This window comes from Hypomesus nipponensis, chromosome 20, assembly GCF_054491055.1.
Source record: "Hypomesus nipponensis isolate SF chromosome 20, ASM5449105v1, whole genome shotgun sequence".
Taxonomy (NCBI): domain Eukaryota; kingdom Metazoa; phylum Chordata; class Actinopteri; order Osmeriformes; family Osmeridae; genus Hypomesus; species Hypomesus nipponensis.
This window is the reverse complement of record NC_140380.1, coordinates 11,602,222-11,630,032: the sequence shown is the minus strand read 5'-3', so window position 1 is coordinate 11,630,032 and position 27,811 is coordinate 11,602,222. Positions and strand designations below refer to the sequence as shown.

The window sequence follows — 27,811 nt, the reverse complement described above, 5'->3', positions numbered from 1 at the left end:
CCACAAATCCTAAAAACAAAAGACTTGTGAATTATCAAATGAGAACGGGCCAGTAGGGGAGGGAGGCTCGGTCACAGATAAAGATGCTGCATTTCAGCCCTTCTCAGACAGGATATAGCCATTGTTCTCATCATCTCCATTCGTCTCATGAGTGATTTACCAAAAAATCCATCCCAAATTCCCTTTGTATTCGTGCGTTATTGTTCTGCCGACAAGACTGTATTCAACTATCCAGCAGTAGCGTCATCCATTTTAAGAATTCGATTCAAAGCCGTTTGGAATAGATTAAGGGATGAAAAGAATGGTTCTTCGCAACAAAAGGATTGCGGGAAGATAAGCGATGCGAACAGGCGGCCCTGATATCCGAAGTGTTCTGTTACCGCGGAAATCCAATCTCTGCATTCTGGGGTGTTGTCAAGGTCACTAAAAAACGGAGCAGATCGTCATTAGCGAAAGACACCCACAGGATCTTTCAGTTTCAACTCTGAAATCAAACCTGAAGTCATTAGCTATTCTCACAACCTGCCTCCATTTTCTCACATTCCATCTTTCTGAAGCAGAAAAACCCCAGGGAAGAGTCACCTCTAGACCTCATTTCCTTAAATCTCCTCGTTTAATAAGTGCTTCACACGGGAGAAACGGAGCGCGCAGAGGATTGTGAATGAAGCGCTGACATTTCTTTGAGTGTGAGGTTATTGCACTGCATTTTTAATGGAGAAATTATGCGCCCCTTGAAAAAATGTGTCTCAGAAAAAAAAGATTTGAAAAGAAATTCAATATGTGCGTCTTGCAAAAAAAAAATCCCCTCTCTCCGACTCTAAGATCTTTGCATTTCATTTAATCGTTTATGAAAAAGGGGAGAGACGTTTAATCCCAGTTTAGGAGCGAGTCTTTCACCAACTTCCAGCATGAACTCTGGGAGGAGAAATGTCTCAAGTGGTGAGGCTGGGCTGGGGAGAGGCTGGGGCAGGGCGAGGCTGGAGCAGGGCGAGGCTGGGGCAGGGAGAGGCTGAGGCAGGGAGAGGCTGGGGCAGGGAGAGGCTGGGGAAGGGCGAGGCTGGGGCAGGGCGAGGCAGGGAGAGGCTGAGGCAGGGCGAGGCTGGGGAAGGGCGAGGCTGGGGAAGGGCGAGGCTGAGGCAGGGCGAGGCTGGGGAAGGGCGAGGCTGGGGAAGGGCGAGGCTGGGGAGAGGCTGGGGCAGGGCGAGGCTGGGGCAGGCAGGGTGATAGAAAGGGTATCTTGATGGAGCTATGAGACATGCTGCAGTGAAGCACATCTTTTAAAAAGTAATATTTGGGAACGGTTCATTGAAACACACAACTTCATACATGCATGCGCACGCACACACACACACACACACACACACTCTCTTTGCCGCACTTGAGCTAAAACCAAAGATTGATTCAAGACATAAACCATAATGATATATGGGTGTTTGGAAGACATTCTCATGGTGCTATGAGAGTAAAAGTTTAGCCTGGCTCATGGATAGGCCTGATTTATGGCTTGTTCTGTCTGGACAGCTGCGCTCAGCGAGCATCCCTCTCCCTGACGCCCCGCACGTCCTGACAGGAATGGCTCACGGCCAATTAATCGACTGGAGTGGAGATCAGACACTCACCAATCAATGGACCAATCAATCAATCAATAAATGGACTGAACCGAACCAAACACCATCGTTAAGGAGGGGAGGGGGGGGGACTGGCTGGCTGGATGGATGGATCAACAGTACATCTGTTCTTATGATCATTTCTGGCACATTAGTTAAAATATATTTGTTTTCAAACCAGATCTAGAGGCTGGATATCAACCCTGCTCCCTCACCTGCAGAGAACCAGGGACTACTGAAACATTGAAGAAGTCTCCTAACCCCTGGAAGGGAACTTGGGGCAACAGCAGAGAGGGTGAAAGGGTGAACAGACCACCTAGCATCATGGAAGTTTCTGTGGCAGAGCGTCTTCTGAGAAGGTGTGGTGCGACTCGTCTGTTATGGAGCTCACAGGATGACAGACTTGCTCTCACTAGACTGCTTCGATCAATCTCACCACACGAAAGCTGCTTTTCCAAAAGGACAAATGTCTGGCCTGGGAGTGGCAGGGCGTGTGGGACTGTTGCCAATCAAATAACAGTCAGGGTGAGAGAAAGTGTTGTCTCCACCATATCACATTCACTCAGCACCAGCACAAGCTGCAGGAAGGGGAGGGGGGGAGGGGGGGGGCTCGGTGTTCACAGATCGATCCCTTTAAGAAACACAGAACCAATAACTCAACACCGAGAGGGAGAACAGACGTTATTTGAACTACGATTGCCAATGATATCAATGTTGATGTTCTGGTGATGAGGGAAGGGTAAAGCAAGGTAACACTCTCCACATCACCACCCCTGACCACTGTCTCCTCTCCAGTAAAGCAAGGTAACACTCTCCACATCACCACCCCTGACCACTGTCTCCTCTCCAGTAAAGCAAGGTAACACTCTCCACATCAGTATCCTGGACACAGCTGGAGGCACCCCAGCTCATTCTCATCTCCCACTGGCTGTGAGGGCCTGATCCATCCGCACCAACACCTCCAAAAACAGAAACAAACCTGGTAAACGAAGGCAACAAAAAATGAAACCATAGTAATGGAGACGAGCAGTGTTCCCTGGAGGTGGAGAGAGTCGTGTCTGAATCATGCCCTGTCTCCTCCCACTCATCCACCAGAGACGCGTCGGTGAACGCTTCTGCCGAGACACACTTCCTCCAGACACCATGAGCACATCACTGAGGAGGAGGAGGAGAGAGAGGAGGAGAGAGAAGGTAGGAGACACTTCCTCCAGACACCATGAGCACATCACTGAGGAGGAGGAAGAGGAGAGAGGAGGAGAGAGAGGAGGAGAGAGAAGGTAGGAGACACTTCCTCCAGACACCATGAGCACATCACTGAGGAGGAGGATGAGGAGAGAGAGGAGGAGAGAGAAGTTAGGAGACACTTCCTCCAGACACCATGAGCACATCACTGAGGAGGAGGAAGAGGAGAGAGGAGGAGAGAGAAGGTAGGAGACACTTCCTCCAGACACCATGAGCACATCACTGAGGAGGAGGAGAGGAGAGAGGAGGAGAAGAGAGAAGGTAGGAGAAGGACAGAGAGGAGGAGAGGAAGCGCCTTGTGACGTTAAAGCAAAACGTCTCCTGACCTCTTTAAAACTCTCCACCCCCTCCTCTCCACCCTCTCCTCTCCACCCTCTCCTGTCCACCCTCTCCTGTCCACCCTCTCCTCTCCACCCTCTCCTGTCCACCCTCTCCTCTCCACCCTCTCCTCTCCACCCTCTCCTCTCCACCCTCTCCTGTCCACCCTCTCCTCTCCACCCTCTCCTGTCCACCCTCTCCTGTCCACCCTCTCCTCTCCACCCTCAGGCTCGTCTCTCCACAGGATGAGCAGGATGGGTTATTTCCTGCTTCACATGGGAGCTAGCCCAATTTGTTTTCCCTGAGGTGCTCCAACGCTAAATATAAGCAGGAAGGAGTTCGAGGAGACCTATTTCTCCTGCTTTCCTTCCAGTCGTCTGACTTCCCCCCCGTCCACAGACGTGGGCACTGAGTTCAATCACTGACGCACACAATTGTGCTCCTGATACATTTCTCCTCTTCTGACCGACATAGAAAGCAGACACTGGAGGCTTGAGGTTTGAAAACTGTTTTAAAGTTTAAACGGCAGGCAGGTCTGGGTTTATACACCGCAAGGCCCAATAGGGAGATTTGTCTTAGTGATTGTAGTAATAATAATTTAAGAGAAGACCTTGGTGCCAGCTCATGACTGACCCAGAGAGACCCAGGTGAGCAGACTGACCCAGAGAGACCCAGGTGAGCAGACTGACCCAGAGAGACCCAGGTGAACAGACTGACCCAGAGAGACCCAGGTGAGCAGACTGACCCAGAGGGACCCAGGTGAGCAGACTGACCCAGAGAGACCCAGGTGAGCAGACTACACGTGAGGCTGGGCAGGACAGGGCAGTTTCAACAGTCTTACCTCATCACTCTGGTCTTCCTCCTCCAAACTGAAGACATCTTTCCTCTTCACCATCAGCAGGTCCAAGTCTCTCAAATCTTCATCTTCCTCTTCTTCCTCGGCACCAAAGAGCCCCTTAGGTCTTTTCTCCTCTTCATCATCATCCTCCTCCTCACTGTCTGAGGTTGTGCAGTCTGGAACACTAGGACCGTCTCCTAAGAGCTTGGTCCTGAAGCTCTTCAGGTCCTCCTCCTCCCCCTCCTCCTCCTCCTCCGCCCCGGCCTGCCTGGTGCTCCTCTGTTTCTGGGCTGTGGCGAGGAAACGAACCCTGGGGGCCATGGCCAGACCCAGGGACCTGCTCAGGAACACCCGGGACCTCGGTCAGGACACGACACACTTCAGCAACACGTGATCATCTCTGCCTGCCTCCCACTCTCTCTCTCCCCCTCCTCGCCTCTGCCTCCCCCAGTGTACTTACACGGCATACTCCTGGAGAGGGAGCTGGAACACATCAAATACGTCCTTGTTCTTCATGAGGTAGACGGAGCGAAGGTAGGAGACAAAACACTGAGGAGAAAGGAAAGAGAGAGAGTCAACTACAACTGTTAGATCTGGAGAGAGGAGATGTGATAGGGCAGGAAGAGAGAATGGCAGGAGGGAAGGAGAGAGGGATCACAGACGTTTGTGATGAGGGAGAATAAAAAACATTGTGTTGTAGGAACAAAACATCTACATTTATATCCGACCCTCCACCACCCCCCCCCCCCCCCGTAAAAATGGAGATCTGGTCAAATAAAGTCATAACCCCTGCTATGAGATGTTTCTGTTCCGTGTTTCAGGCCAGGAACAGAAAGGGTGAAGTTGAGAAGCCCATCCTTTCAAAAGAATATATATTTGTAATAGTCAATCGAGGGGATTGCTGTCATGAATCATTCCGCAGGTGCTTTGTCAGACTCATCACTGATCACATTTAGTCATTTTCAATTCTTTCATATTTCTGAGTTCAGACACGGACCCTCTGGGCTCTCTCCTTCTGCTCTTTCTCCTGGGCGAGGAAAGCTTCCAGCTTCTGCTGCACGTTCTGAAGCTTCTCCGGGTTCACCCTGAGGACAGAAGAAGAAGAACCTGACATCCTGAAACCAGAGAAGAAGAACGAGAACCAGAACAATGTCTTCATTTAGCAGACACTTTGACTCAAAGAGACATACAGTGGGCGGCTTTGAACCCGTGATCTCTTGATGTGTAGTCATGATCTAACCACACCTCTGAGCCGTTGCCCTAGAATGAAAGGCAGGCCTTCATCTCAAAAGGCCAATTATGAATGATTTATTTCAAATGTGTTTCTTATTTTCTAGGCTAAAGATGCATAAAATAACCATAAAAAGCTACAATAAGTGGATATTATCTTGTTAATTGCTGGAGATCATGGGAGACTGCAGGTTTTTCAACTCTGAATCTCAGCTCCTACAATCCGAGACTGGGATCTTAATCGCTGTTGAATGTTTCTTGATATTGAAATGGGCTGCGTCAGACCCCCTGACAACATGATTTTTAGCTGTAAATCTGAGGTTGAAGCTCGACCAATCAGGAGAGAGGACCAGACCCAGGAGGTTAATTGGGTTGTGCCCGGTATCATCCAACTCTGAGGATTCATTTGGCTTTCATTAGATTTCAAACAACATTGGGCTAACCCTCCATCTAACAGTAATTAGCAGGCTAATCTAAAGACACCATTTCTAAGAACTTCCCCCCATCCCCGTCTGATCTGTCCACCTAAAAGAGGAAGCTGCTAAACTGTCACCCTGATGGAAAACAGCCAGGCTCCCTCCCTGGGGATGAGAGGGGGGGGGCAGAGCCAGACTGGATCTCTCTGTAACTACAGACCACTCCTGGTCTCCTGTTAGCTGGTACTACAGACCAGTCTTGGTCTCCTGTTAGCTGGTACTACAGACCAGTCCTGGTCTCCTGTTAGCTGGTACTACAGACCAGTCCTGGTCTCCTGTTAGCTGGTACTACAGACCAGTCTTGGTCTCCTGTCAGCTGGTACTACAGACCAGTCCTGGTCTCCTGTTAGCTGGTACTACAGACCAGTCTTGGTCTCCTGTTGGCTGGTACTACAGACCAGTCCTGGTCTCCTGTTAGCTGGTACTACAGACCAGTCCTGGTCTCCTGTTAGCTGGTACTACAGACCAGTCCTGGTCTCCTGTTAGCTGGTACTACAGACCAGTCCTGGTCTACAACACTCACACACACGCGCGCACGCACACACACACACGCACGCACACACGCACACAGAGAGGGGATCCATCCATCCTGAACGTCCCCTAGCCTCATCACCATTCTCCTCACGCCGTCTTCCTCCGCCAGGTGGACACACACACACACACACACACACACACACACACATCCCATCCTGCTGTTGAAACCTGGTAGGCCAAGCCAGACCCCTCTCCCTTCCCCCTCTCTCTCACAAACACACACACACACACCAGTGAATGAATATTAGAAGTACTTAGGTTAACCTCCACCGCCAATAAATAGACAGGGAGGCTGAGTGACACTTGAGGACGTAACCGTGCTGTTGTGAGGACGTAACCTTGGTAACCGTGCTGTTGTGAGGATGTAACCTTGGTAACCGTGCTGTTGTGAGGATGTAAACTTGGTAACCGTGCTGTTGTGAAGACGCAACCTGGGTAACCGTGCTGTTGTGAGGATGTAACCTTGGTAACCGTGCTGTTGTGAGGATGTAACCTTGGTAACCGTGCTGTTGTGAGAACGTAACCTTGGTAACCGTGCTGTTGTGAGGACGTCCTCCCCTCTCCTCCAACTCACCGTCCTCCACGGCTGACAGACCAACCGTCCCACAGTCACTGGTTGTCTAGACGACCGTGGGGATAGAGAGCGTGTGAGGCGAGAAGACGATGAGCCTCCGTGTGTGGAGGAGTGTGTGTGTGTGGAGGAGTGTGTGTGTGTGTGGAGGAGTGTGTGTGTGTGGAGGAGTGTGTGTGTGTGGAGGAGTGTGTGTGTGTGGAGGAGTGTGTGTGTGTGGAGTAGTGTGTGTGTGTGGAGGGGTGTGTGTGTGGAAGGGGTGTGTGTGTGTGGAGGAGTGTGTGTGTGTGGAAGGGGTGTGTGTGTGTGGAGGAGTGTGTGTGTGTGGAAGGGGTGTGTGTGGAGGAGTGTGTGTGTGTGGAGGAGTGTGTGTGTGTGGAGGGGTGTGTGTGTGGAGGGGTGTGTGTGTGGAGGGGTGTGTGTGTGGAAGGGGTGTGTGTGTGGAGGAGTGTGTGTGTGTGGAGGGGTGTGTGTGTGGAGGAGTGTGTGTGTGTGGAGGGGTGTGTGTGTGGAGGGGTGTGTGTGTGGAGGGGTGTGTGTGTGGAGGGGTGTGTGTGTGGAGAAGTGTGTGTGTGGAGGGGTGTGTGTGTGGAAGGGGTGTGTGTGTGGAGGGGTGTGTGTGTGTGGAGGAGTGTGTGTGTGTGGAGGAGTGTGTGTGGAGGGGTGTGTGTGTGGAGGGGTGTGTGTGTGTGGAGGAGTGTGTGTGTGGAGGGGTGTGTGTGTGGAAGGGGTGTGTGTGTGGAGGAGTGTGTGTGTGGAAGGGGTGTGTGTGTGTGGAGGGGTGTGTGTGTGGAAGGGGTGTGTGTGTGGAGGAGTGTGTGTGTGGAAGGGGTGTGTGTGTGGAAGGGGGTAGCTTTTTGTTAACGAGTGCGCCCGTTACTGCAATATCGTCATCTGCAGAGCACCGAGTCTGACCTTGGTGCGTGAGGGTGTGTGCGTGTGTGCGTGTGTGTGTGTGTGTGTGTGTGTGTGTGTGTGTGTGGATCACCAGAGACCAGTGCTTATCAGTATTTAGCCAAAGGGGCTCCTGGCTGGAGGCTTGTCTCCACTGTGACACAAGGTGCTGCCCAAATCTGCCCTACTTAGTACCGCGCTGAGAGGCTGCCCCCAGCCAATATTACAACCCAGAATATATATACACCATTTAAAATGTTTTGTCAAATATAATTCTGTAGTCCCGTTGTGGTTAACAGTCAGGGGACACATACAAATGGTGAGTGTGTAAACCAACCCAGTTACAGGTCCACTCAGGTAAACAAGTTGATCTGAAGTAGCAAAGTCACTCAGGTGTGTGTCAAAAGGTGATGTTTCTCTGGTTGTTGTCATGGTGATGCCTGATGGAGCCGCCTGGCAGTGATGCCACCCACACTGCACTTCCTGTGGCTGTGGCATTATGGGTAACGCAGTCTTACTAGCCCCCAACCCCTTACCTGTCAGGTTGATGATTTGACACTGCAGCTACTGAGGTGACCATGGTGCATTAACACCGACTGAGGCATTCTGGGTAGCGTAGTCCTGTGTGGTGCAGGGGTACTGAGGCATTATGGGTAGCGTAGTCCTGTGTGGTGCAGGGGTACTGAGGCATTATGGGTAGCGTAGTCCTGTGTGGTACAGGGGTACTGAGGAATTATGGGTAGCGTAGTCCTGTGTGGTGCAGGGGTACTGAGGCATTATGGGTAGCGTAGTCCTGTGTGGTACAGGGGTACTGAGGAATTATGGGTAGCGTAGTCCTGTGTGGTGCAGGGGTACTGAGGCATTATGGGTAGCGTAGTCCTGTGTGGTGCAGGGGTACTGACTGTATTTTGTTGATGGGAACCTTCTTGTCCTGCAGCTGGGCCAGCATGGCCTTCTCCTCCGAGGGCAGCAACATCAGCAGAGCCTCTCCTCCCTCCTTGTACCTGGCAGGATACACGGGAGCAGGTTGGAAGGAGGCGACCAATCAGGGAGGAGAGGAGAGGGAGGAGAGGAGGGGAGGAGGGGAGGAGGGAGGAGAAGAGAGAAGGAGGAGGGGAGAGAAGGGAGGACAAGCACAGTACCAGATGGAGGGAAAGTAGGAGAACTACTAAAAATAAAGAAACTGATGTAAAAGATGACAAGAGGATGCAGAGAGGGAGGAGGGGAGGTAACTAAATCTGCATGTAGCTAGCTCTGTAACCAAGACAGATGGAGAGCAGACACAGATGAGATAAGAGGAATGGAGACAGAGGACAAATAAGTGAGGCAGAGTGAGAGGAGATAAAAGGAAGGAGAGAGGAGGGCAGGGAGAGAGATACAACAGACAGAGAGGCAGAGACAGATTGATAGCCTGATGTAGAGATGGACAGGAAGAGTCACAGATGGAAAAGAAGGAGAGAGAAAGGATCATCGCTCCATTCCTCTTCCTCAAACCCAGGAGGAGGCAGAGGAGAGGAGGACAGAGTGAGGTAGTGAGGCAGAGTGAGGTAGTGAGGCAGAGTGAAGTACCGAGGCAGTGAGGCAGAGTGAGGCCCAAAAGAGTCAGGAGTGTGTAAGGAGCTGTCTGACACCAGCAGCTGCTGTACTTTCAGCAACCAACACCTGACCCTCCCTCCCTCCCTCCCTGCCTCCCTCCCTCCCTGCCTCACACAAAGATACATTTTGGAACACCAGCCGGAATGAGTACTTGGCTTTAGATTCCCTCCCAGTCCCCCCTCCTCCTCCCCCTCCCCATCCCCCTCCTCCTCCCCCTCCCCCTCCCTCTCCTCTGGTAGCTCTAGCTCATGGATGCCAGCTTCCTCAGAGAGAAGCATATTGGCCAGGGTTCACACTTATACAAATGGCAGATAATATGCTTTGGGAAAGAGAGAGCGTCTGCTGTGCAATCCTGTTGGAGAGAAGGGGAGAGAGAGAGAGAGAGAGAGAGAGACAGAGAGAGAGAGAGAGAGAGAGAGAGAGAGAGAGAGAGAGAGAGAGCGAGAGAGAGAGAGAGAGAGAGAGAGAGAGAGAGAGGGAGGAGAGAGAAGAGAGAAAGGGAGGTCGAGAGGGAGGACGAGTGAATGGGAGGGAGAGAGGGAAAGTGTGCTGTACAATCCTATTAGAGGTAAAGAGGAGGAGAGGGAGGGAGAAGGAGAGAGAGGGAGGGAGAGGAGAGAGAGAGAGAGAGAGAGAGAGAGAGAGAGAGAGAGAGAGAGAGAGAGAGAGAGAGAGAGAGAGTGGTGCAATCGTGTTAGAGAGGCATGACACATGTCAGGGAACTTAAGAGATGGGGAGGAGGGGGGAGGAGGGGGGAGGAGGAGGGGGGAGGAGGGGGGGAGGAGGGGGGAGGAGGAGGGGGGAGGAGGGGGGGAGGAGGAGGGGGGAGGAGGGGGGAGGAGGAGGGGGGGAGTCGGCCCTGCTGGGGTGGTTTCTCACACTAACACACTGGACACTGACAGCTTGACACGGCTACTGGCAGAAAGAGGCAGAACACTGCAATTTGTTGGTACATTTGACTGAGGCACAGTTCAACTCTCTCCTGTCTCTCTCTCCTGTCTCTCTCTCCTGTCTCTCTCTCCCTCTCTCTCTCTCCACACAAACCCTCTCTCACACCCACTCTCATACTGTACGATTCTCTCCATCTCTCTCCTCTCATCTGCTTCACTCCCAAGGGATACTCCGTATCACAATGCCCGATTATAAGAACACACACACACCACTCCACACACATGTACGTCAGCACTGCAGCTCAGCAAACAGTCATTCGTGGAGGAGATACCGCCCCCTCTAGTGCTCCTGGAGCCAGCAAACAGCCCACGGCCAACAGACCAGGGTGTCCTCCCTCCTCCCTCCTCCTCACCACGTACAACACTAACCCTGGAGCTTGTCTCCATCAGCGCCAGCCTCCCCTTAATAGGCAGTGTTTTCTGGTATTTCACTGTGTGTGCCGCTTTTCCCCATTTTCCTTAAGCAGATCAAGCTGGCGTTAATAAGGAGCTCATCTGTGAAGCTCTCCTCTTCTGAGGATGTGGCTTCCATCTCCAGGAGAGGATGCCATGTGGCTCTCCAGGACAGCGCTGCACTGCCCTCTAGTGGACAACTCTGCAACAGCAGCACAACACACACAACCACATCTCAGAGAGAAGAGATGGGGAGAGAGAGAGAGAGAGAGAGAGAGAGAGAGAGAGGGGGGGGGGGGGGGGGGGGGAGTGTGTTCTGGGTCAGCTCACCTGGCCGTGCGGCCGACTCTGTGGATGTAGGTGTTGGCGTCTTCAGGACAGTCGTACTGAAGGACCCAGTTCACCGCAGGGAAGTCTGTCAACAAACAGCCACACAGTCAGAGCTGGTATCCTGTTCATCCTCACAGCCTCTCAACAAGCAGCAGGTCAGGGTCGTACCCAGGCCCCTGGCGGCGATGTCGGTGGCAAACAGGACGGCGTTCTTCTTCCTGATGAAGTCGTTGTAGACCTCCACCCTCTTCATCTGCTGCTGCTTGCCGTGTAGTGCCAGGATGGGCAGGCCGGGACGCAGCCTGCAGAATACACGGAACAAGTACTGGACCTGGGGGAGAGGGGGGAGAGAGAGGTTCAACATCAATGGGCTCCAGCTTTCGTCCCTGCTGGCTTGGTACATGGTGTGGTACATCATGACTCCGTCAGGAAGGGGGCTGTCTGGGAGGAGAAACCCGGCGCACCTCTTTACAGCAGGAGAAGAAGATGATGATCTTCTTGTGCAGGTGGCTCCTGATGAAGGAGAACAGCACGTTGACCTTGTGGTGCAGCTGACACACCACGTAGTTCTGCTCCAACGTGGCTGGAGTGCTAGGGGCACACAGGTCACACAGTCAGGACACTGACACCAGGTCACACAGTCAGGACACTGACACCAGGTCACACAGTCAGGACACTGACACCAGGTCACACAGTCAGGACACTGACACCAGGTCACACAGTCGGGACACTGACACCAGGTGACACAGTCGGGACACTGACACCAGGTCACACAGTCGGGACACAGACACCAGGTCACACAGTCGGGACACAGACACCAGGTCACACAGTCAGAACACAGACACCAGGTCACACAGTCAGGACACTGACACCAGGTCACACAGTCAGGACACTGACACCAGGTCACACAGTCGGGACACAGACACCAGGTCACACAGTCAGGACACTGACACCAGGTCACACAGTCAGGACACTGACACCAGGTCACACAGTCAGGACACTGACACCAGGTCGCAGGACGTTGCAGGTGCTACAGTTGTTATGGAACACCCATAGTAGGAAACAGCCTACACTATGTTACAATCCATCGCTAGAAATTCTGTCCAGTCAATAAACTGATTTTGTTCGGATGAAAAGAACTTAACCGCGTAGTACTTGTGTGTGTGATTCAGAAAAAACATTAACAAAGTCGATTAGGAAAGCAAAAACAAAAAAAAGGTTCTGAAATGCTGATATTATATTATCTAAGAGTACTTTGGGCAATTTGAGCCGCCCCTATTCTCTCTCCCCCTCTCTCCCCCCTGCCTCTCTCGCCTCCCTCTCTCCCCCTCTCTCTCTCTCCCTCCCCCCTCCTTCCCTCTCTCTCTCCCCTCCCTCTCTCTCTCCCCTCCCTCCCTCTCTCCCCTCCCTCTCTCTCTCCCCTCCCTCCCTCTCTCCCCTCCCTCCCTCTCTCCCCTCCCTCCCTCTCCCTCCCCTCCCTCTCTCTCTCCCCTCCCTCCCTCTCTCCCCTCCCTCCCCCTCTCCCCCTCTCTCCCCTCCCTCTCTCTCCCCTCCCTCTCTCTCCCCTCCCTCTCTCTCTCTCCCTCCCTCTCTCTCTCTCCCCTCCCTCTCTCTCTCTCCCCTCCCTCTCTCTCCCCTCCCTCCCCTCCCTCTCTCTCCCCTCCCTCCCTCTCTCTCCCCTCCCTCTCTCTCCCCTCCCTCTCTCTCCCCTCTTCTCCACTGCTGCAGTGTAGCCGTGCTCATGCAGTTGATAAATGAGCAGAGTTGGGAATCAGGGATGAAGGTCTGAAAGCAGCATCAACAAACAAACCACCTGGATCAGCAGATGTATTTCAAAGGGATGATTCATCTAAATACATGTGCCTTATCAACCTTTATTAAGTCGTTTGTGCACACACGTTTTACTGTGCTACCTCAGAAATGTGCTATGTTCATCTGTTCAAAAATGATGATTAATAATATTAAAGTGTGTTAGAGGTGAATAACTTGACGAGGAACACACAACTTCTCAGCTCGGTCAGTTGTCCTCTAGAGTAGAAGCTGATCGTCAGTAAACAGGACAAACCCACATGACTAATGAGCGTGGCAGACTGGGAGCTTACCTCTCTGGTGCACGGTCTCCAAAATGTTCATCAAAGGATGTGATGAAGTGAAATCAGCACATTGAATCAGCATCAGAATAAAGGTGGAATTACCCACAGCTAAAGCAAGTTAGCGAGTGGCGCAATCTGCCGTCTGGGAATATCCCAGAATGCACTGCATGGCTGAATACCAACTGGATATATCCCAGCTTGCACTGCTTTGTGTAACATTCCTTTGTGAAGCGTTCACTTACACTGACGTTTTTATCCAAAGCGACGGACAGAGGTGCAACCCGTTAATGGGAAGTGGAACGCTCTAACCACTAAGCTGTTATCATGATCCACACGCTCCTCCCTGGGGTCCCTTACCTGAACTTGGCCTTCTCGTGGACCCAGACGTACTGGGGGTCCCGGAGGCTGAGCCGGGCCAGCTCCCTGACGGACGTGGTCTGTGTGGCGGAGAACAGCAGAGTCTGTCTGCTCCTGGGGAGGTTCTCCACAATGGCGTTCATGGTGTCAGCAAAGCCCATGTCCAGGATACGATCTGCCTCGTCGAGGACTGGAGAAGGGAGGAGGACGATGGAGGAGGGAAGTGTGGAGGGAAGTGTGTTAGGTGTATGTGTGGAACCAAGTGAATTCTAACTATAAAGGCAGATCTAGAACCTTTGGCCCTGCCAGGAGGGAGGGTCAAAGGAGGAGAAGGTACCTAGCATGTGGAGGTCAGAGGAGTGGAAGGCGGCCGTCTCATCCATGTGCTGCAGCAGACGCCCAGGAGTACAGATGATGATGTTGGTGCGATGGATCCTCTCCGACTCCTGCTTCAGGTCCTGAAACCACCGCAGACAAGATACCCTCAGACTGATCACCTGTGTGTGTGTGTGTGTGTGGGGGGGGTTCTTCTTCTGTGAAAGTTTGTTTATTTATGTTCCAGTGAAAGGAAAGCCACCGGGCTACACCTGGGACGTTCAGGTGACACCTGTCTTTCAGAGCTCACGGCCACGGCACATTTCCACCAGAGTCTGTTGCGGCGCTCGTTACAGTACCTTTCCACCGATGACGAGCCCGGCGGAGAACTCGTGGTTCTTCCCCACCTTGCGGAGCACCTCAAACGTCTGGTAGGCCAGCTCTCTGGTGGGGGAGATGATCAGGGCTCCCAGCCCGTCCACGGCAGTCCACTGGTGACGGTACAAACACTCCAGCACCTGAACAGTCAACGTCAGCACACTTAGCGAGCGCTTGGATGTTTCTACTTATGATGATATGATGTGGAATTCACTGCACCGTACTATGAACTTTTAGTTGAAATGTAGTTGTTGCACTGTAGTTGAGATGTTTTTTTATTTATTGTGCGTGGCAGATTTGGACTGATCCTACACTAGGGACTCGGTATAACCTATTAAAATATGACCTAGGAGACTTATGAAACACTATGCCTAAAAGAACCCTACACAAAAGGTTCAACATGGCTATAATTCATCAGATGACTTCTAACTTCACACAGCTTTAGGGGTCGTTTTAATGCTTAAACGTGTTTCGCTCACTGGAATGATGAACGCCAATGTCTTCCCAGAACCCGTTTTTGCAGCACCCAGGACATCCTTTCCTTGCAGGGCAAAACCAATGGTCTGCCGCTGGATTTCTGTGGGCTGTCGGTACTGAGCTTCCATCAGACCTGGGGATAAAGAACTCTGAATGTTGATAACTGTCAGCCAAACAGTAGCCTACAATAAGGTCGCGATGACGATGCACATCAAATGACACGGACCATCAGGTATAGGTGAGACATGATAGGATGACAGGACTTTACCTCTGAGTGTGTTCTTGGAGATAGGGAAGTCTGAAAACTTTATCGCATCTTTGGCATTTATCTAGATGACCAAAACAAAGGTGTCACTAGTATTATTAACAGTTCAATGACGCTGGTGGGATATTGTCAAACAGGAGCAGTCAAAAGCAGTTCCGTCCAGGTCTGTTACATCAGCTAGCTATCAAGCTCTGCATAATAAACCATGACTGTTTACCTCGTTATATTTCTTCACTAGTCTCTGGATGTTGTCTCTTTCCACCTGCCATTCCGGCTTCCTTTTCTGTTTCTTCTCCTGTTTGACTCGTGTTTTCGTCTTGTTGTATTTTTTCTTCCAGAGCTCGAAGTTTTTTACAGGATCACTGGTGTCGTTTTTCTTTGACGGGTTTTTCTTCTTAGAAGCTGCACCGGGGCGTTTGCCTTTCTCCATAGTTAAAATAAACTATACTTTACGGATACAAATCACACAAATGCTTGATGCTACCACAAATGTTTGATATTTCAGGTGAACAGCGTGGACATCCGAGTGACTTCGACATGCATCTGGTCGCTCAAATCTGACGTCATAGAATACCGGAAACAGACCTTCGCGCTGGGGGATGTAGTTTGATGTCCATGTGAACGAACTCCCTTTGGAAAATATGGATAATTTACGAAACGACTAAATATGTATTTAAAAATATAGTGGTTATTTAAAAATAGTTTAATGGTTCAAAGATTAAAATGTAATTTAATATGTATTTACGATTTAATGTTGCATTATTTTCTACCACATTTTTCATAGGTGACATTTTTCTGAACGTAGAGGAATTATTGATTAATAAACAATCATTTACAAACTTATTTCATTCATAACTACATTTTATATGCAAAATAGTTACATCATATACAATAGCATATAAATACAACTGAAATGTACTTCACAACTTAAGTAAGCGTGAGCAAAAGCTTTCAATGAGCATGTTTTAATGTACAGACAGGGAAATGTTCGGCAGCATACACAAAGCTCTTGTTTTTCCCCAAACAGAAGCGAAAGAGTCTTAGAGTTCAAATCTATTTGATTTTGGCGAGAGCCAGCGCTCTCCTCTCCGTGTTCTGGAACAAAGCTCGGACCAAGCTCTTCATCTCCGAGCTGGAGAACTCCAAAGCCAGTGGCCCCTTTCCCTCCGCCCACCTGGACGTCACATCAAACATCCACCAGGGAGAGAAGAAGACAAAACTCAATCATTAAAGATCCAACAACTAACAGAAGTAGTAGTAGAGAGACCGCATGGAGAGGCACCCTCTGACCAGAGAGACCGCATGGAGAGGTACCCTCTGACCAGAGAGACTGCATGGAGAGGCACCCTCTGACCAGAGAGACTGCATGGAGAGGCACCCTCTGACCAGAGAGACCGCATGGAGAGGCACCCTCTGACCAGAGAGACCGCATGGAGAGGTACCCTCTGACCAGAGAGACCGCATGGAGAGGTACCCTCTGACCAGAGAGAACGCATGGAGAGGCACCCTCTGACCAGAGAGACCGCATGGAGAGGCACCCTCTGACCAGAGAGACCGCATGGAGAGGCACCCTCTGACCAGAGAGACCGCATGGAGAGGCACCCTCTGACCAGAGAGACCGCATGGAGAGGCACCCTCTGACCAGAGAGACTGCATGGAGAGGCACCCTCTGACCAGAGAGACCGCATGGAGAGGCACCCTCTGACCAGAGAGACCGCATGGAGAGGCACCCTCTGACCAGAGAGACCGCATGGAGAGGCACCCTCTGACCAGAGAGACCGCATGGAGAGGCACCCTCTGACCAGAGAGACCGCATGGAGAGGCACCCTCTGACCAGAGAGACCGCATGGAGAGGCACCCTCTGACCAGAGAGACCGCATGGAGAGGCACCCTCTGACCAGAGAGACTGCATGGAGAGGCACCCTCTGACCAGAGAGACCGCATGGAGAGGCACCCTCTGACCAGAGAGACTGCATGGAGAGGCACCCTCTGACCAGAGACACCGCATGGAGAGGCACCCTCTGACCAGAGAGACTGCATGGAGAGGCACCCTCTGACCAGAGAGACCGCATGGAGAGGCACCCTCTGACCAGAGAGACCGCATGGAGAGGCACCCTCTGACCAGAGAGACTGCATGGAGAGGCACCCTCTGACCAGAGAGACCGCATGGAGAGGCACCCTCTGACCAGAGAGACCGCATGGAGAGGCACCCTCTGACCAGAGAGACCGCATGGAGAGGCACCCTCTGACCAGAGAGACCGCATGGAGAGGCACCCTCTGACCAGAGAGACCGCATGGAGAGGTACCCTCTGACCAGAGAGACCGCATGGAGAGGCACCCTCTGACCAGAGAGACCGCATGGAGAGGCACCCTCTGACCAGAGAGACTGCATGGAGAGGCACCCTCTGACCAGAGAGACTGCATGGAGAGGCACCCTCTGACCAGAGAGACTGCATGGAGAGGCACCCTCTGACCAGAGAGACTGCATGGAGAGGCACCCTCTGACCAGAGAGACTGCATGGAGAGGCACCCTCTGACCAGAGTGACCGCATGGAGAGGCACCCTCTGACCAGAGAGACCGCATGGAGAGGCACCCTCTGACCACAGAGACCGCATGGAGAGGCACCCTCTGACCAGAGCCACATTCAAACACATGATTTCTTCTTGGTGGGCTGGTGGTCAGACAGGCAGTAGGAAGAGAGCTACGCAGGTACCTGTCCACGATGTCCTGTAGACTGGCTCTCAGAATCAGCACCAGCTCCCTGAAGGTCATCCACTTCTTCACGTACACAGGAAGCTGCTCCTGGTACTTCCTGTTCCTGTTGTCCTCAGCCAGTGGCGTGAACACCAGAGGTCCTTCCTCCATGATGGTCTGACAGAGCGTGTGCAGGTTCTCGCCGTCCTCAGTGGAGATGTCCTGAAACACCAGACCAAACACAAGAATAACAAATTGTCCTTTTCGTAGACCTTGGGATTTTGCGTCGGTGGAAACGGGAAGACTTGCTGAGTGGAGGCGGGAACTTTACCTCCAACATCATGATCTTGGCTATGACCTCAGATATGGCTGTGTTCAGGAGCGTTCCCATGGCTTTGCAGTAGATGTCTACAGGCAGAACGTCCTTCCAGACTGTCCCCAGCCTCTTCAGCTGGTGAATCACCTGCAGACAGGAGACAGAGAGGAATACATGTGTTACAGGTCGGGGGAAAAGGAGGTGTGTCTTTGCAGTCTTGTCGGTTGGCTGTTATCCATCAGGGATTCATTTGGACGTGGAGCCCTAAACATGTGAACAGACCCCCTGCTGGGACACCCACCTGTCGGACAGCCTTGTTGGCTACTGTGTAGTTGTCAGTGTCGTCCAGGTTGGCCAGGTTCCGGGCGGTGGACAGGCGCTCCAGCATCTCTGCTCGCTGGACGTTCATCTGGGCCAGGAAGCATTGGGCCCCTGGGTAGACACGGAGACTGTGATCCTCAGTGGAGAGTTAGCGAGGAGAAACACATTTTTTTAGTAGTTTTAGTTTTTTGAGAGTATCGAAGCTCTCTCCCTTTCACTCTCCTCTCTCTCCCCACCTTTCCCCCACCCCTACCCAGCTTCCTGAAGCCAGACACTCCTGCCCCTCCCCTCCCCTACCCAGCTTCCTGAAGCCAGACAGTCCTGCCCCTCCCCTCCCCTACCCAGCTTCCTGAAGCCGGGCACCAGATCCACGAAGGTGGCAGCTCCTCCGCTGAGCGGCTCGGGCAGGTGAGGTCTGAACTGGTGGCCCAGGGTGAGCAGGTGATGGGCGATGTACATGCAGTTGTTATGCTGGATGGCTGCCAGGTGGGGGAACTTCAACAGGTTCTCCCTGAGGGGGGGGGGAATGAAAAATGAGTTCCTGAGATGGCCTCAAGGAAACTTCAGAAGGAGGTCTTCATTAAAAAGGGCAAATAAGATGTTATAAAATGTACATAAATGATCAAGACAGGGATTTAGTCAAAGTACTCCTTTATTCTAGGGCTTCATCCTGACTTGAACTGTGATAAAGATAGTTAAACTATCTTAAAATATAGTGCTTAAAATTAAACTACGTTTCTTAACGATGTAAAATATTTTATAGCCTTGAAGCAAACGACTCACTTATGATATGTAGGTACAACATCGTAGAACAGCTGGAATATATTCCTCACGGTGAAGAACAGTTGCGTAGCACTGGAAAAGAGATGGGGGAGGAGAGAGTGGATGTTAACTTATGGGTCCACATATCTAGGCCATTATATCCATCTACATCCAAAAAGCAATCTATCTACATTCTATATCCACATTGTAATGCATTCTAACCACATTCTAACGCATTCTAACCACTCTACAAGCATTCTAACCACTCTACAAGCATTCTAACCACTCTACAAGCATTCTAACCACTCTACAAGCATTCTAACCACTCTACAAGCATTCCCAGTGTGCTTCTCTGGCCGTGCGTGGAGGAGACCCACCAGCGGCTGGAGCTGTCCACAGCCTCTGAGAGCGTGCGCAGGGCCAGCTCCATCAGCTGCTGCACCCACTCACTGATCCGACACGCGGGCAGGCGCAGGCTCCCCGCCCCCAGCTGCTGCACGTTCTCCAGCTGGGGGGGCTCGCGCTGGGAGCCCCTCCTGGAGCCCTCCTGGGGCCCCCGGCCCCCCGCCTGGTCAGGCAGCTTGGGGATGGACACCCTGGTGTCTGGGTTGATCTTGGTGGAGGACAAACACACTTCTGGTGAGGTTTGGAGTGATAACAAGCTTTGTTTTCCTGGGGTGGACGCTCATTGGAAGATGTTTTCAGTGTGAAAGTTCTAACAATAAAAGGTAGCCTAACTTCAAACAGCCCCGACCCTCCCCTACTTTGACAGTGTTGTGCATCTCTGAGGTCATCAGTGTGCGCGCCGCCACGATGACGTCTTTACACTTCTTCCTGGCGAAGTGAGAGTTGACGTCGCGGGCGTAGCGCAGCAGCTCTGTGGAGTCAGCGCTCAGGAACTGCATGTCTCTCAGGCTCCTCTCAAACTCCTCCGTCTCCTGGATCACCTGGACACACGGCAGAGCTGTTCCCAACCCAGGTCCCTGATGGATGGTTCTCATGCAACAGACCCAGGTCCCTGATGGATGGTACTCATGCAGCAGATATTTGCAGATCACTTTGTTGTTCACCTACCTCGCTGTATTTCTCCAGCTGCGTGCTTTTGTCAGGTATGGAGAACAACAGGCACTCGTGTATGATGCAGTGAGATATATCCGCCCAGATCAGGTCCCCCAGCAGGGCAGACACCTTCTTCCCCCCCACAGAAACATCTGGGAGCAGAGCAGGGAGACCAAGCTGTCAACACAGACTGGCCACAGCACAGCTTCACCCCAGGACGTGAGCCAGATACAAGCTGCACAGCTACTTCAAGCCATGAGATTCCCAGACTGACACATTTCACAACAGTGTGAGAGGCAGGTGTGTACCTAGGTGTGTGTGTGTGAGAGGGAGGTGTTTACCTAGGTGTGTGTGTGTGTGTGTGAGAAGCAGGTGTTTACCTCGGTTTGTGTGTGAGAGGCAGGTGTTTACCTCGGTGTGTGTGTGTGTGTGCGAGTGTGTGTGTGTGTGAGAGGCAGGTGTTTACCTCGGTGTGTGTGTGTGTGTGTGTGAGAGGCAGGTGTTTACTTAGGTGTGTGTGTGTGTGTGTGTGTGTGTGTGAGAGGCAGGTGTTTACTTAGGTGTGTGTGTGTGTGTGTGTGTGTGTGTGTGTGTGTGTGTGTGTGTGTGTGAGAGGCAGGTGTTTACCCAGCAGGTGTGTGTGCAGGATCCTGAGCACCAGCAGGGTCTTGCTGTAGACCTGGGAGGGGCTGGGGTGCGGCGCGGAGCTCTCTTGACTCTGCAGCACCACGCAGATGTTCCTCCCCAGCTGCTCCTGCACCTCCACACCCAGGCATGGGTACGAGATCAGAGGCTTCAGCAGGTACTTCAACAGCACCTGGCCTGGGGGAGGGAGAGAGGGAAAGAGAGGAGAGAGGGGATCAATATAGTGCCTACTCCTGCTACTATAAAAGTTTCTGCTGAATGTATAAAGGTGTTTGAGAGGTCTCACTGAAGAGCTTGACTTTGTGCTGCAGCTGTCCCTGGATGTCCAGAGCCTGCAGCACGCAGCACACCAGGGGGGAGGGGCCAGACACCAGAGGGGAGGGGCCTGGCTCCCCATCGTCACGCCCCCCAGGGCTCAGCTGCAGCTCTGTCTTCAGGAACGACGTCACATCCGTCAGCTCTGAGGACGAGGGGACACAACGCCTCGTCACTTTAGATCTTATTTTCTATTTCAACCCAACGTTACCATGTATGTTCAAGTAGCCTCAAACAGCTTGGACAAATATAAAATAAGAAAGTTTTCTTTCAGAAGACACTTTTATCCAAAGAGATGTACAAGGAGGGATGTGAACCTGCAACCTCTTGATTTGCAGTCCGACGCTCTAACCACTGAGCTGTACCCACTGGTTTCACTGTGGTTGAGGATGTCTATTGCTCCGTGGTTAGAGCTCTTAATCACAGATCAATCAAGGGGTTGCAGGTTCAAATTCCCCTGTACGTGGTTTAGGATCAAATCCCTGACAGTACCTTTGGAGGGGGGCAGCTTCCAGACCACCAGGCTCTTCCACTCCTCCCCCAGGTGGTAGATGAGATTCTCTCTCTGGATGGTGAGCTCAGCGCTCAGGGAGCGCAGCAGGGGCAGCTGGGAACCCTTCCAGGCTTTCAGCGCCTCGACACTGGCCCGATTCTGGGAGGCAACATGGACAGGGGGGGTTTGAACCTGCGAGCTCTTGAGCCAGTGCTCAAACGCTCTGCCACTGAGCTGAACATCTTACCTTTTCTAACTGTTGGGCTGCGAGGATGTACTTCTTCTCTTGCATAGCCTTGTGAAACTCCTCCATCGCGTTGTGAAACTGACAAGGAAAACATGAGTTACTGCCGTGTGCACATTTCACCGTGTCAGGTGGGTCTGAGGGAGGGACTGCGTTACCTCTTCAAGGTGTCTGAGCATGGCGATTACTTTCGCGTTTCTCTCTAGCTGCCGTTTCAACTTTGCATACTCTGTCACAGCCTCATGGAGGTTCTCCTGTACCTGCACAAACACACGTAAAGTGGAGATTTGGAACTTGCTCAACAACATGCTTCTCAGTTCATAACAGGTCTCTATATAAGCTCTACAGAGCTGATAGGCTGTCCTTAAGATCCACTCCTAGCCTAGGGCCTTACCTCAGTCTCAATGCAGTTCTGGAGCGTGCTGATCTCCCTGGAAACCTCCTCCACCTGCCCCACCAGAGCCTCCGCCCCCTGCATGCTGGGAAGGAACTCGTTGTATCTCTTGTTGATCATGTCGCATACCTCTTCCTGCATACAGACGACCACAAGGCACGTCAGGGAGCTAATCCTCACCAGGCTATGCAATCCAACGTTACCGTGTCACACATTGGTTCAAAACGTCAAATCGTCAATCACCAGACATAGCTTTAGCTTTAGTTACCGGCAAGACAGTAGGCCATATGTCTATAGGGGTAGCTCACTGTAGTAAAGCAAATATCTTGATATTCAAGCTTCATTAATTCGGTTTCTAGCTCAGCAACGTCAAGGCAATCTATGCTGTATAAGTATAAACAGCATTCATGCATAAACTAAAGTTTGACACGTCAATCAAAGTGTTGCATGTTACCGTCATTGGCTAGCAACTGATTTTGGCTTGCTAACGTTACATAATCAGGGCTGGGTTGACAGAAGTTGTGCTATTTGTCAAATCTAATTGACTGGCTAGCTATCTAGCTCAGGGTCGTGTTTACTAATCAAGACAACGCTCTACTACTAGTAGATTCGTGGCAAGTTCATAGCACATAGTCTGATCGCTAGCAAACAAAACCATAAGGTCAGAGATTGGCTGCTTATTTTAGTTATCAAGACACATCTTAACTACATGTCTAGAACTGTTGTACGTGGCTTTAGCTAACTAGTGCTTGAAAACTCCCGGCCAAATCCTAGCCTGTGAGTTAGGAGCTACAGTAACGTCGTTAGCCTAGCTCGGTCCACCGAGGGTTTACAACTTAGCTAGCACAAGCTACCCAAGGCTTACCTTGGTTTCCTCCACTTTCCGTGACAGCTTGCTTATTTTGTTGGTGAGGTCTTCTTTTTCTAGTTTTCCAGAGCTTGCTAGCACTTCTGTCACAAAAGACGCCATTCTTGCTATAGCAGCTAACGCTATCTGGATTGCAAGTTAACTTCAGACTGTGCAGACCAGATGTTGTCGCTGTCAGGCGGAACTTTTGCTGCCCGCTCTCTCTCGTAATCCTCACTGTGGTTTTGGTTAAGCAATACCAGACGACCCCGCGGTGAGCCGGTACGCCGTTTTAACCGTACTCTGGTAAAATAAGAGGTTCAGGAAGTATGGTTTTCAATTGCTACATGTATGGTAGAACCCTGTGATGTAAGATCATAGCAACCTTTATATATTTTTGTTCTATAGAGAGTCCGAAGTACGAAATAATGATCGTCTGGAAAACCTACTCCATGCATTTCGATTTCCACAAAGAGAACCGAAGATTCAAAACGAGTTGCGAAAATGACGATTTCCTGTCCAGCCACAAGCGTTCCGATTGCCCCCCAAAATTCAAAAGATCGTAATTTATTAATAGAAAAGATTCCGATTTTTTTGATGCACGTTTTCTTTAGTTATGAACATATATCATTCCTGTTACAGACAGGGGAAAAAAACCATCAAAAAAACCATCTAGGATGGGATACCACTATTTGTATTAAATAAAGTTAATATTTTTTTAACACACAACGTAAAAATGATATTAAATAATGTAAAATGGTGTTGGGATGAAAATGTAATCGTATAAAATTATTTTATTGAAGTAATTGGACACTAAACGTATTATGAAAATGCTAAATGATGGAATAGCCTTGAATTGAAATGCATTCCTACAGCATTCACGACATTTTTTGAAGTAACTCTTCTGGATGCAATGACCGCTTCACACTCAGTCTTTATAGCGCGATCTGTTTATTGGATGTCCAGTATTCAGACCTACAACACTACTTCTTCCTCGCTTCTCTGTCTCGCACTGAGGGAAGACATTTGTACTTCGAAGGTTTTGTCAAACGAACTGTAGTCCACGCGGAACGCCCCCTTCTCGAGAGACATGCAGGACTCAAAGCGGTGACCCCACAGTATCTCCTCCTCCGTGTAAGAAGTCCTAGCTTGGCACGTCATACCTGCAACCCAATAAAAGCAACATCACTTATTTAATGCATTGCAAAGAGAGATGAGGATTAAACGTATCTTAATATGGCTATCCTGGGAAAAGAAATCTGCATATTTGATTCAGTTTAAAAGGTTTTCAGAAGACTTTAAAAACAAACCTGACGCTTCTACAATCCCTTCGAGGATGATGATGATCTCGAACCTTTGTCTCTTCAGAGACTCTGCGCCTGTTTCCCAGAACGGACTGCTGTCGCTGATAATGTGGGTGATGGTTTGGGGCTCCACCAACAGCAGCCTGTCTCCCCCCGTGTCGTACCCGAGATTGATTTCCGACTGCTCCAGGGGGATGAACTCTCCCTCTTTCGTCTGCCTGGACTTAATGAGCTTTGCTCTGATTTTGGCGTCCACCATGTGGCTCGCCCTTAGGTCTCCGATGCGAAACAAGAGACACAACTTCTCGTCTCGCTCAGATATGACGCAGTGCTTGCTGAAGATCAGGGTCTGGGCTCTCTTCTGGGGCCGGGAGATCTTGACGAACATGCAGCCCACCATGAGAGCGTCGATGATGGATCCCAGGATGGACTGCGCCATGAGGAGAACCACTCCTTCTGTGCAGTTTGCCGTGACCATCCTGGACCCATAGCCGATGGTCCTCTGGCTCTCCACGGACAGGAGCAGGGCGGAGAGGAAGCTGTCCACGTTCTGGAAGCACGGCAGCCATTGCGGGTCGTTGACGTGGTTCACGTCGTCCCTCAGCCAGGCGTCCAGGAAGTAGATCTCGGCGAAGGCGACCCACGTGACGATGTAACACATGGTGAAGACGAAGAGGAACCAGCGGTACTTCAGGTCCACCAGGGTGGTGAACAGGTCGGACAGGAAGCGGCTCTTGTGCTCGATGGGGCCCAGGTTCACCCGACATTTCCCGTCCTTGGTGACGTAGCGCTGGCGCTGCTGCCGGCTGGCCGTGCCGTACGACGGGCGCTCGTCCCCGAGCAGTTTGCAGCGCTGCCGCAGAGCCTTGTCTCCGGGGACACTGGCCGTAACGTCCTGGGGGCCGTGGTTGCCGTGGTTGAGCCCGGCCACAGAGGGACTGCTGCAGCTCCACTTGGAGCTGAAGCGCTTGATGTGGCGGCCGCGGTTGGAGCGATGGGGTTTGGGAGTCTCTTCCGGCGCCTGTTCGAGCGGTTCGGTCTGGATGACGAGCTGGCAGGCGTCCGGCTCGGGGGGGAGGTCGTCCGGGTCCTGCAGGGGGGCGGGGGCGTCCTGGGAGGGGGGCGTGGGAGGGGACTGCTGGAGGGATAAAGCTGGAATGTTGTCATAGTTGCTGGTGTTTGGGGCTGTGGGACTGGGGGACACCCCCTGCTGACTGGGGGACACCCCCTGCTGAGACAGGAACATCGGGAAGTTGTAGTAGTTGTGGTTGCTTGTGTTTGGGATGATCGAGACTCTCCTGGAGTTGTGCATTACCAGGGCGTTTTTGGTCTGGACCTAAAGGAAGACACAGACGACATAAAAAGGATCTTTCACCTTTCTTCTTTGGAAACAAGGCATGGACCTCTACAGGTATATCTAATCTACTGTACCTTCTTTGGGTATGGGGTATAGCGAGCGGAGTCCGGGGGCGGTCTAGGGAGGTAGGCCAGGAGATGTTTTGCCGTCAACGTCTGTGCCGGGGGAATAGAGTTCCTCCGTGGATCGATCCTCTGTAGAGTCCTGTTGTCTCCGTCTTGTGCCTCCAGTAGAGTCTCTCTGCTGCTCATGGTGACAGACACCATCACACACCCCAACACTTCCTGTTTCAGCAAGACAATCACACTGAGTCAGAAGGACTAGGGTTTACTATTCCGCTGCAGATGGAACATGTTGGAATTAGATGAACAGAAGTAAGGGGTTGATCCAAAGACAAGCATGTCACGTTGGGATTAGAGTCGTATATCACACGAGGACATGTGGTTTGGTTGAGTGGTATGGAAGCAGATCAGTGACATCATGTTTTGAAAGAATTCAGATTGCCACATTCGGGATAGCAAGGTAATGCTGGCCTCAGACCTCTCTCCTCAGACCCCAGGCTGTGATTGGATGACTGATCTGCATGTATGCATGTATGACTGATCTGCATGTCTGCATGTGTAACTGCCTGCAGGTCCACCTGGATAAGAGGGGCCTGAGGAGAGAGGTCCGCACAAATCTAAAGTCTTGGTACTCTCTGGTTCTCTCATATGTCATGGTTGAGAGATGACCAGAACACCAGACTAGGCCGTGGTTGTGTGATGTAACAGTGTCACACTCACCAGATGGTCCTTCTGCACTAGCAACTATCATTCCTTACAAAGGCCCTCCCATCCCCTTCAGAGCCAGATCCTTGAAGTAATCTCAGTCTGACACTGGAGGGATATCATCGCCCTCCTGTCATGCGGAAACTAATTAAACTTTGGAGATTATTACTGATCCTCTAAATTAATCTGGGAAAACCCAAGGAACATGGAGATAGATTTGAGGAGATTACAGATTTACAAGGGCAAGGGTTTAGATAATAACTTTTCCCAGATGTGGTCAAACAAACTGCGCACAGCTCCATGTGTACCGTAGTACTAGTGGTGGTCTGTGACTGTATAACAACAGCAGTAGAAGCATACAGACAGTTGGACACACACCAATATTGGATGTGATGCCACAGAGAGGCAGATGCCTCAGGGGTCAAAAAGACAACCACACTAAAGTTTTCCACTCTCAACATATTTTTGTGTCGAGCAAATGAAAAACAGTTTGAACACAGAGCCCTGACTGGAAGCGGTGCAGGAGAAATACAACAAACGTGCCGTTAAAGTTCAACTTTTGCCTTTAGTGTTGAGATTTACTTAGAGAAGGGCAGCGATAGAGACATGTAGAGTATTGATTGATCCGAACCTCACTGAAGCTAGGGGTCATGCAGACAAATGTCAAATTAACCAATTTATGTAAACATATTCTGCAATACTGAATACAAATGGAAAGAGGTACTGGATTTTAAAAGTGTTTCTTAGTATAAAACCCTCAGGAAAACAGGATCTCGCTACACATTTTTGATTACATACATTTAATTTTAAATGGCTTTGATTCCACTTAATTGTTCACGTAAATCTTATGCAAGAAAAATGTTTCATCAATTGCTAAGTACAATTCTTAGATAATTTTAAGAAAAATACAATTTCCAAAACATTTGGTCTATGAACCATAAACCACCAAACTTAAGATGGCAGATATCAAAAAACATTTTCACTGTAACTCAGATTTTCCTTCTACGTACAATACTGAATTGAATAAATACCAGGAGAGGAACGATAATAAATTTCCAGAGACACAACACACACAAAAGAAAGAAACCCCGTCCAGTGAAGGGAACCCTTTCTGCAGGGTCTGAAGGGCTGTTGGATTGATGACAAGAGAGATCACACACTGACACCAGTATAAGAGGGGTGAAGCAGCAACTTAACCCTACCTTCAGAGATGTCAGGTGTGTTCAGCAGCTGAGCGTCATCCACGCGAGAGTTACCAGCTGCTGAAGGGAAGAAAACAGAGGTGGTTTATTCGAGTCGGGTGTTTCATCGCCTCTGCGGTGATGACAAGGAAAACTGGCAGGGTGCCAAGTATCCAGCTGAGGACTGAAGGGCAGCCTGTTGGTCTCCCTCCCTCCCTCTCTCCCTGCCTCCCTCCCTCCACCACTG

At 51.0% G+C, this 27,811-nt stretch overlaps 3 protein-coding genes across 3 annotated transcripts in view; all 3 read right to left on the bottom strand.

Annotated features, from left to right (window-relative positions):
• ddx10 (DEAD (Asp-Glu-Ala-Asp) box polypeptide 10) overlaps window positions 1-15,432 on the bottom strand; it is a 30,802-nt gene extending 15,370 nt beyond the window's left edge. The window contains exons 1-13 of the mRNA XM_084683535.1: window positions 15,082-15,432; window positions 14,868-14,928; window positions 14,602-14,732; window positions 14,104-14,262; window positions 13,767-13,887; window positions 13,430-13,619; window positions 11,444-11,570; window positions 11,148-11,310; window positions 10,980-11,064; window positions 8,613-8,714; window positions 5,003-5,090; window positions 4,466-4,554; window positions 4,009-4,342 (exon numbers count right to left, since the gene is read on the bottom strand). Of these exons, the coding sequence (XP_084539661.1) occupies window positions 4,009-4,342; window positions 4,466-4,554; window positions 5,003-5,090; window positions 8,613-8,714; window positions 10,980-11,064; window positions 11,148-11,310; window positions 11,444-11,570; window positions 13,430-13,619; window positions 13,767-13,887; window positions 14,104-14,262; window positions 14,602-14,732; window positions 14,868-14,928; window positions 15,082-15,294 (1,863 nt within the window). The 5' untranslated portion in view covers window positions 15,295-15,432. The remainder of the gene's footprint in view (window positions 1-4,008; window positions 4,343-4,465; window positions 4,555-5,002; window positions 5,091-8,612; window positions 8,715-10,979; window positions 11,065-11,147; window positions 11,311-11,443; window positions 11,571-13,429; window positions 13,620-13,766; window positions 13,888-14,103; window positions 14,263-14,601; window positions 14,733-14,867; window positions 14,929-15,081) is intronic.
• A 272-nt stretch (window positions 15,433-15,704) lies between these two features.
• On the bottom strand, window positions 15,705-23,291 carry zw10 (zw10 kinetochore protein). Its single transcript, XM_084683536.1, has 16 exons — window positions 22,974-23,291; window positions 22,109-22,243; window positions 21,873-21,974; window positions 21,718-21,795; window positions 21,470-21,629; window positions 20,949-21,122; window positions 20,645-20,839; window positions 20,033-20,169; window positions 19,723-19,905; window positions 19,336-19,571; window positions 18,980-19,051; window positions 18,538-18,707; window positions 18,177-18,307; window positions 17,891-18,022; window positions 17,579-17,781; window positions 15,705-16,038 (listed from the first exon to the last, which is right to left on the bottom strand). The coding sequence occupies exons 1-16, from the start codon at window positions 23,076-23,078 to the stop codon at window positions 15,918-15,920; spliced, it is 2,334 nt and encodes a 777-aa protein (XP_084539662.1). The 5' UTR covers window positions 23,079-23,291; the 3' UTR covers window positions 15,705-15,917.
• A 595-nt stretch (window positions 23,292-23,886) lies between these two features.
• LOC146246404 (G protein-activated inward rectifier potassium channel 3-like) lies at window positions 23,887-27,777 on the bottom strand. Its single transcript, XM_084683537.1, has 4 exons — window positions 27,586-27,777; window positions 25,691-25,900; window positions 24,266-25,595; window positions 23,887-24,118 (listed from the first exon to the last, which is right to left on the bottom strand). The coding sequence occupies exons 2-4, from the start codon at window positions 25,880-25,882 to the stop codon at window positions 23,931-23,933; spliced, it is 1,710 nt and encodes a 569-aa protein (XP_084539663.1). The 5' UTR covers window positions 25,883-25,900; window positions 27,586-27,777; the 3' UTR covers window positions 23,887-23,930.
• Between the last annotated feature and the right edge of the window lie 34 nt (window positions 27,778-27,811).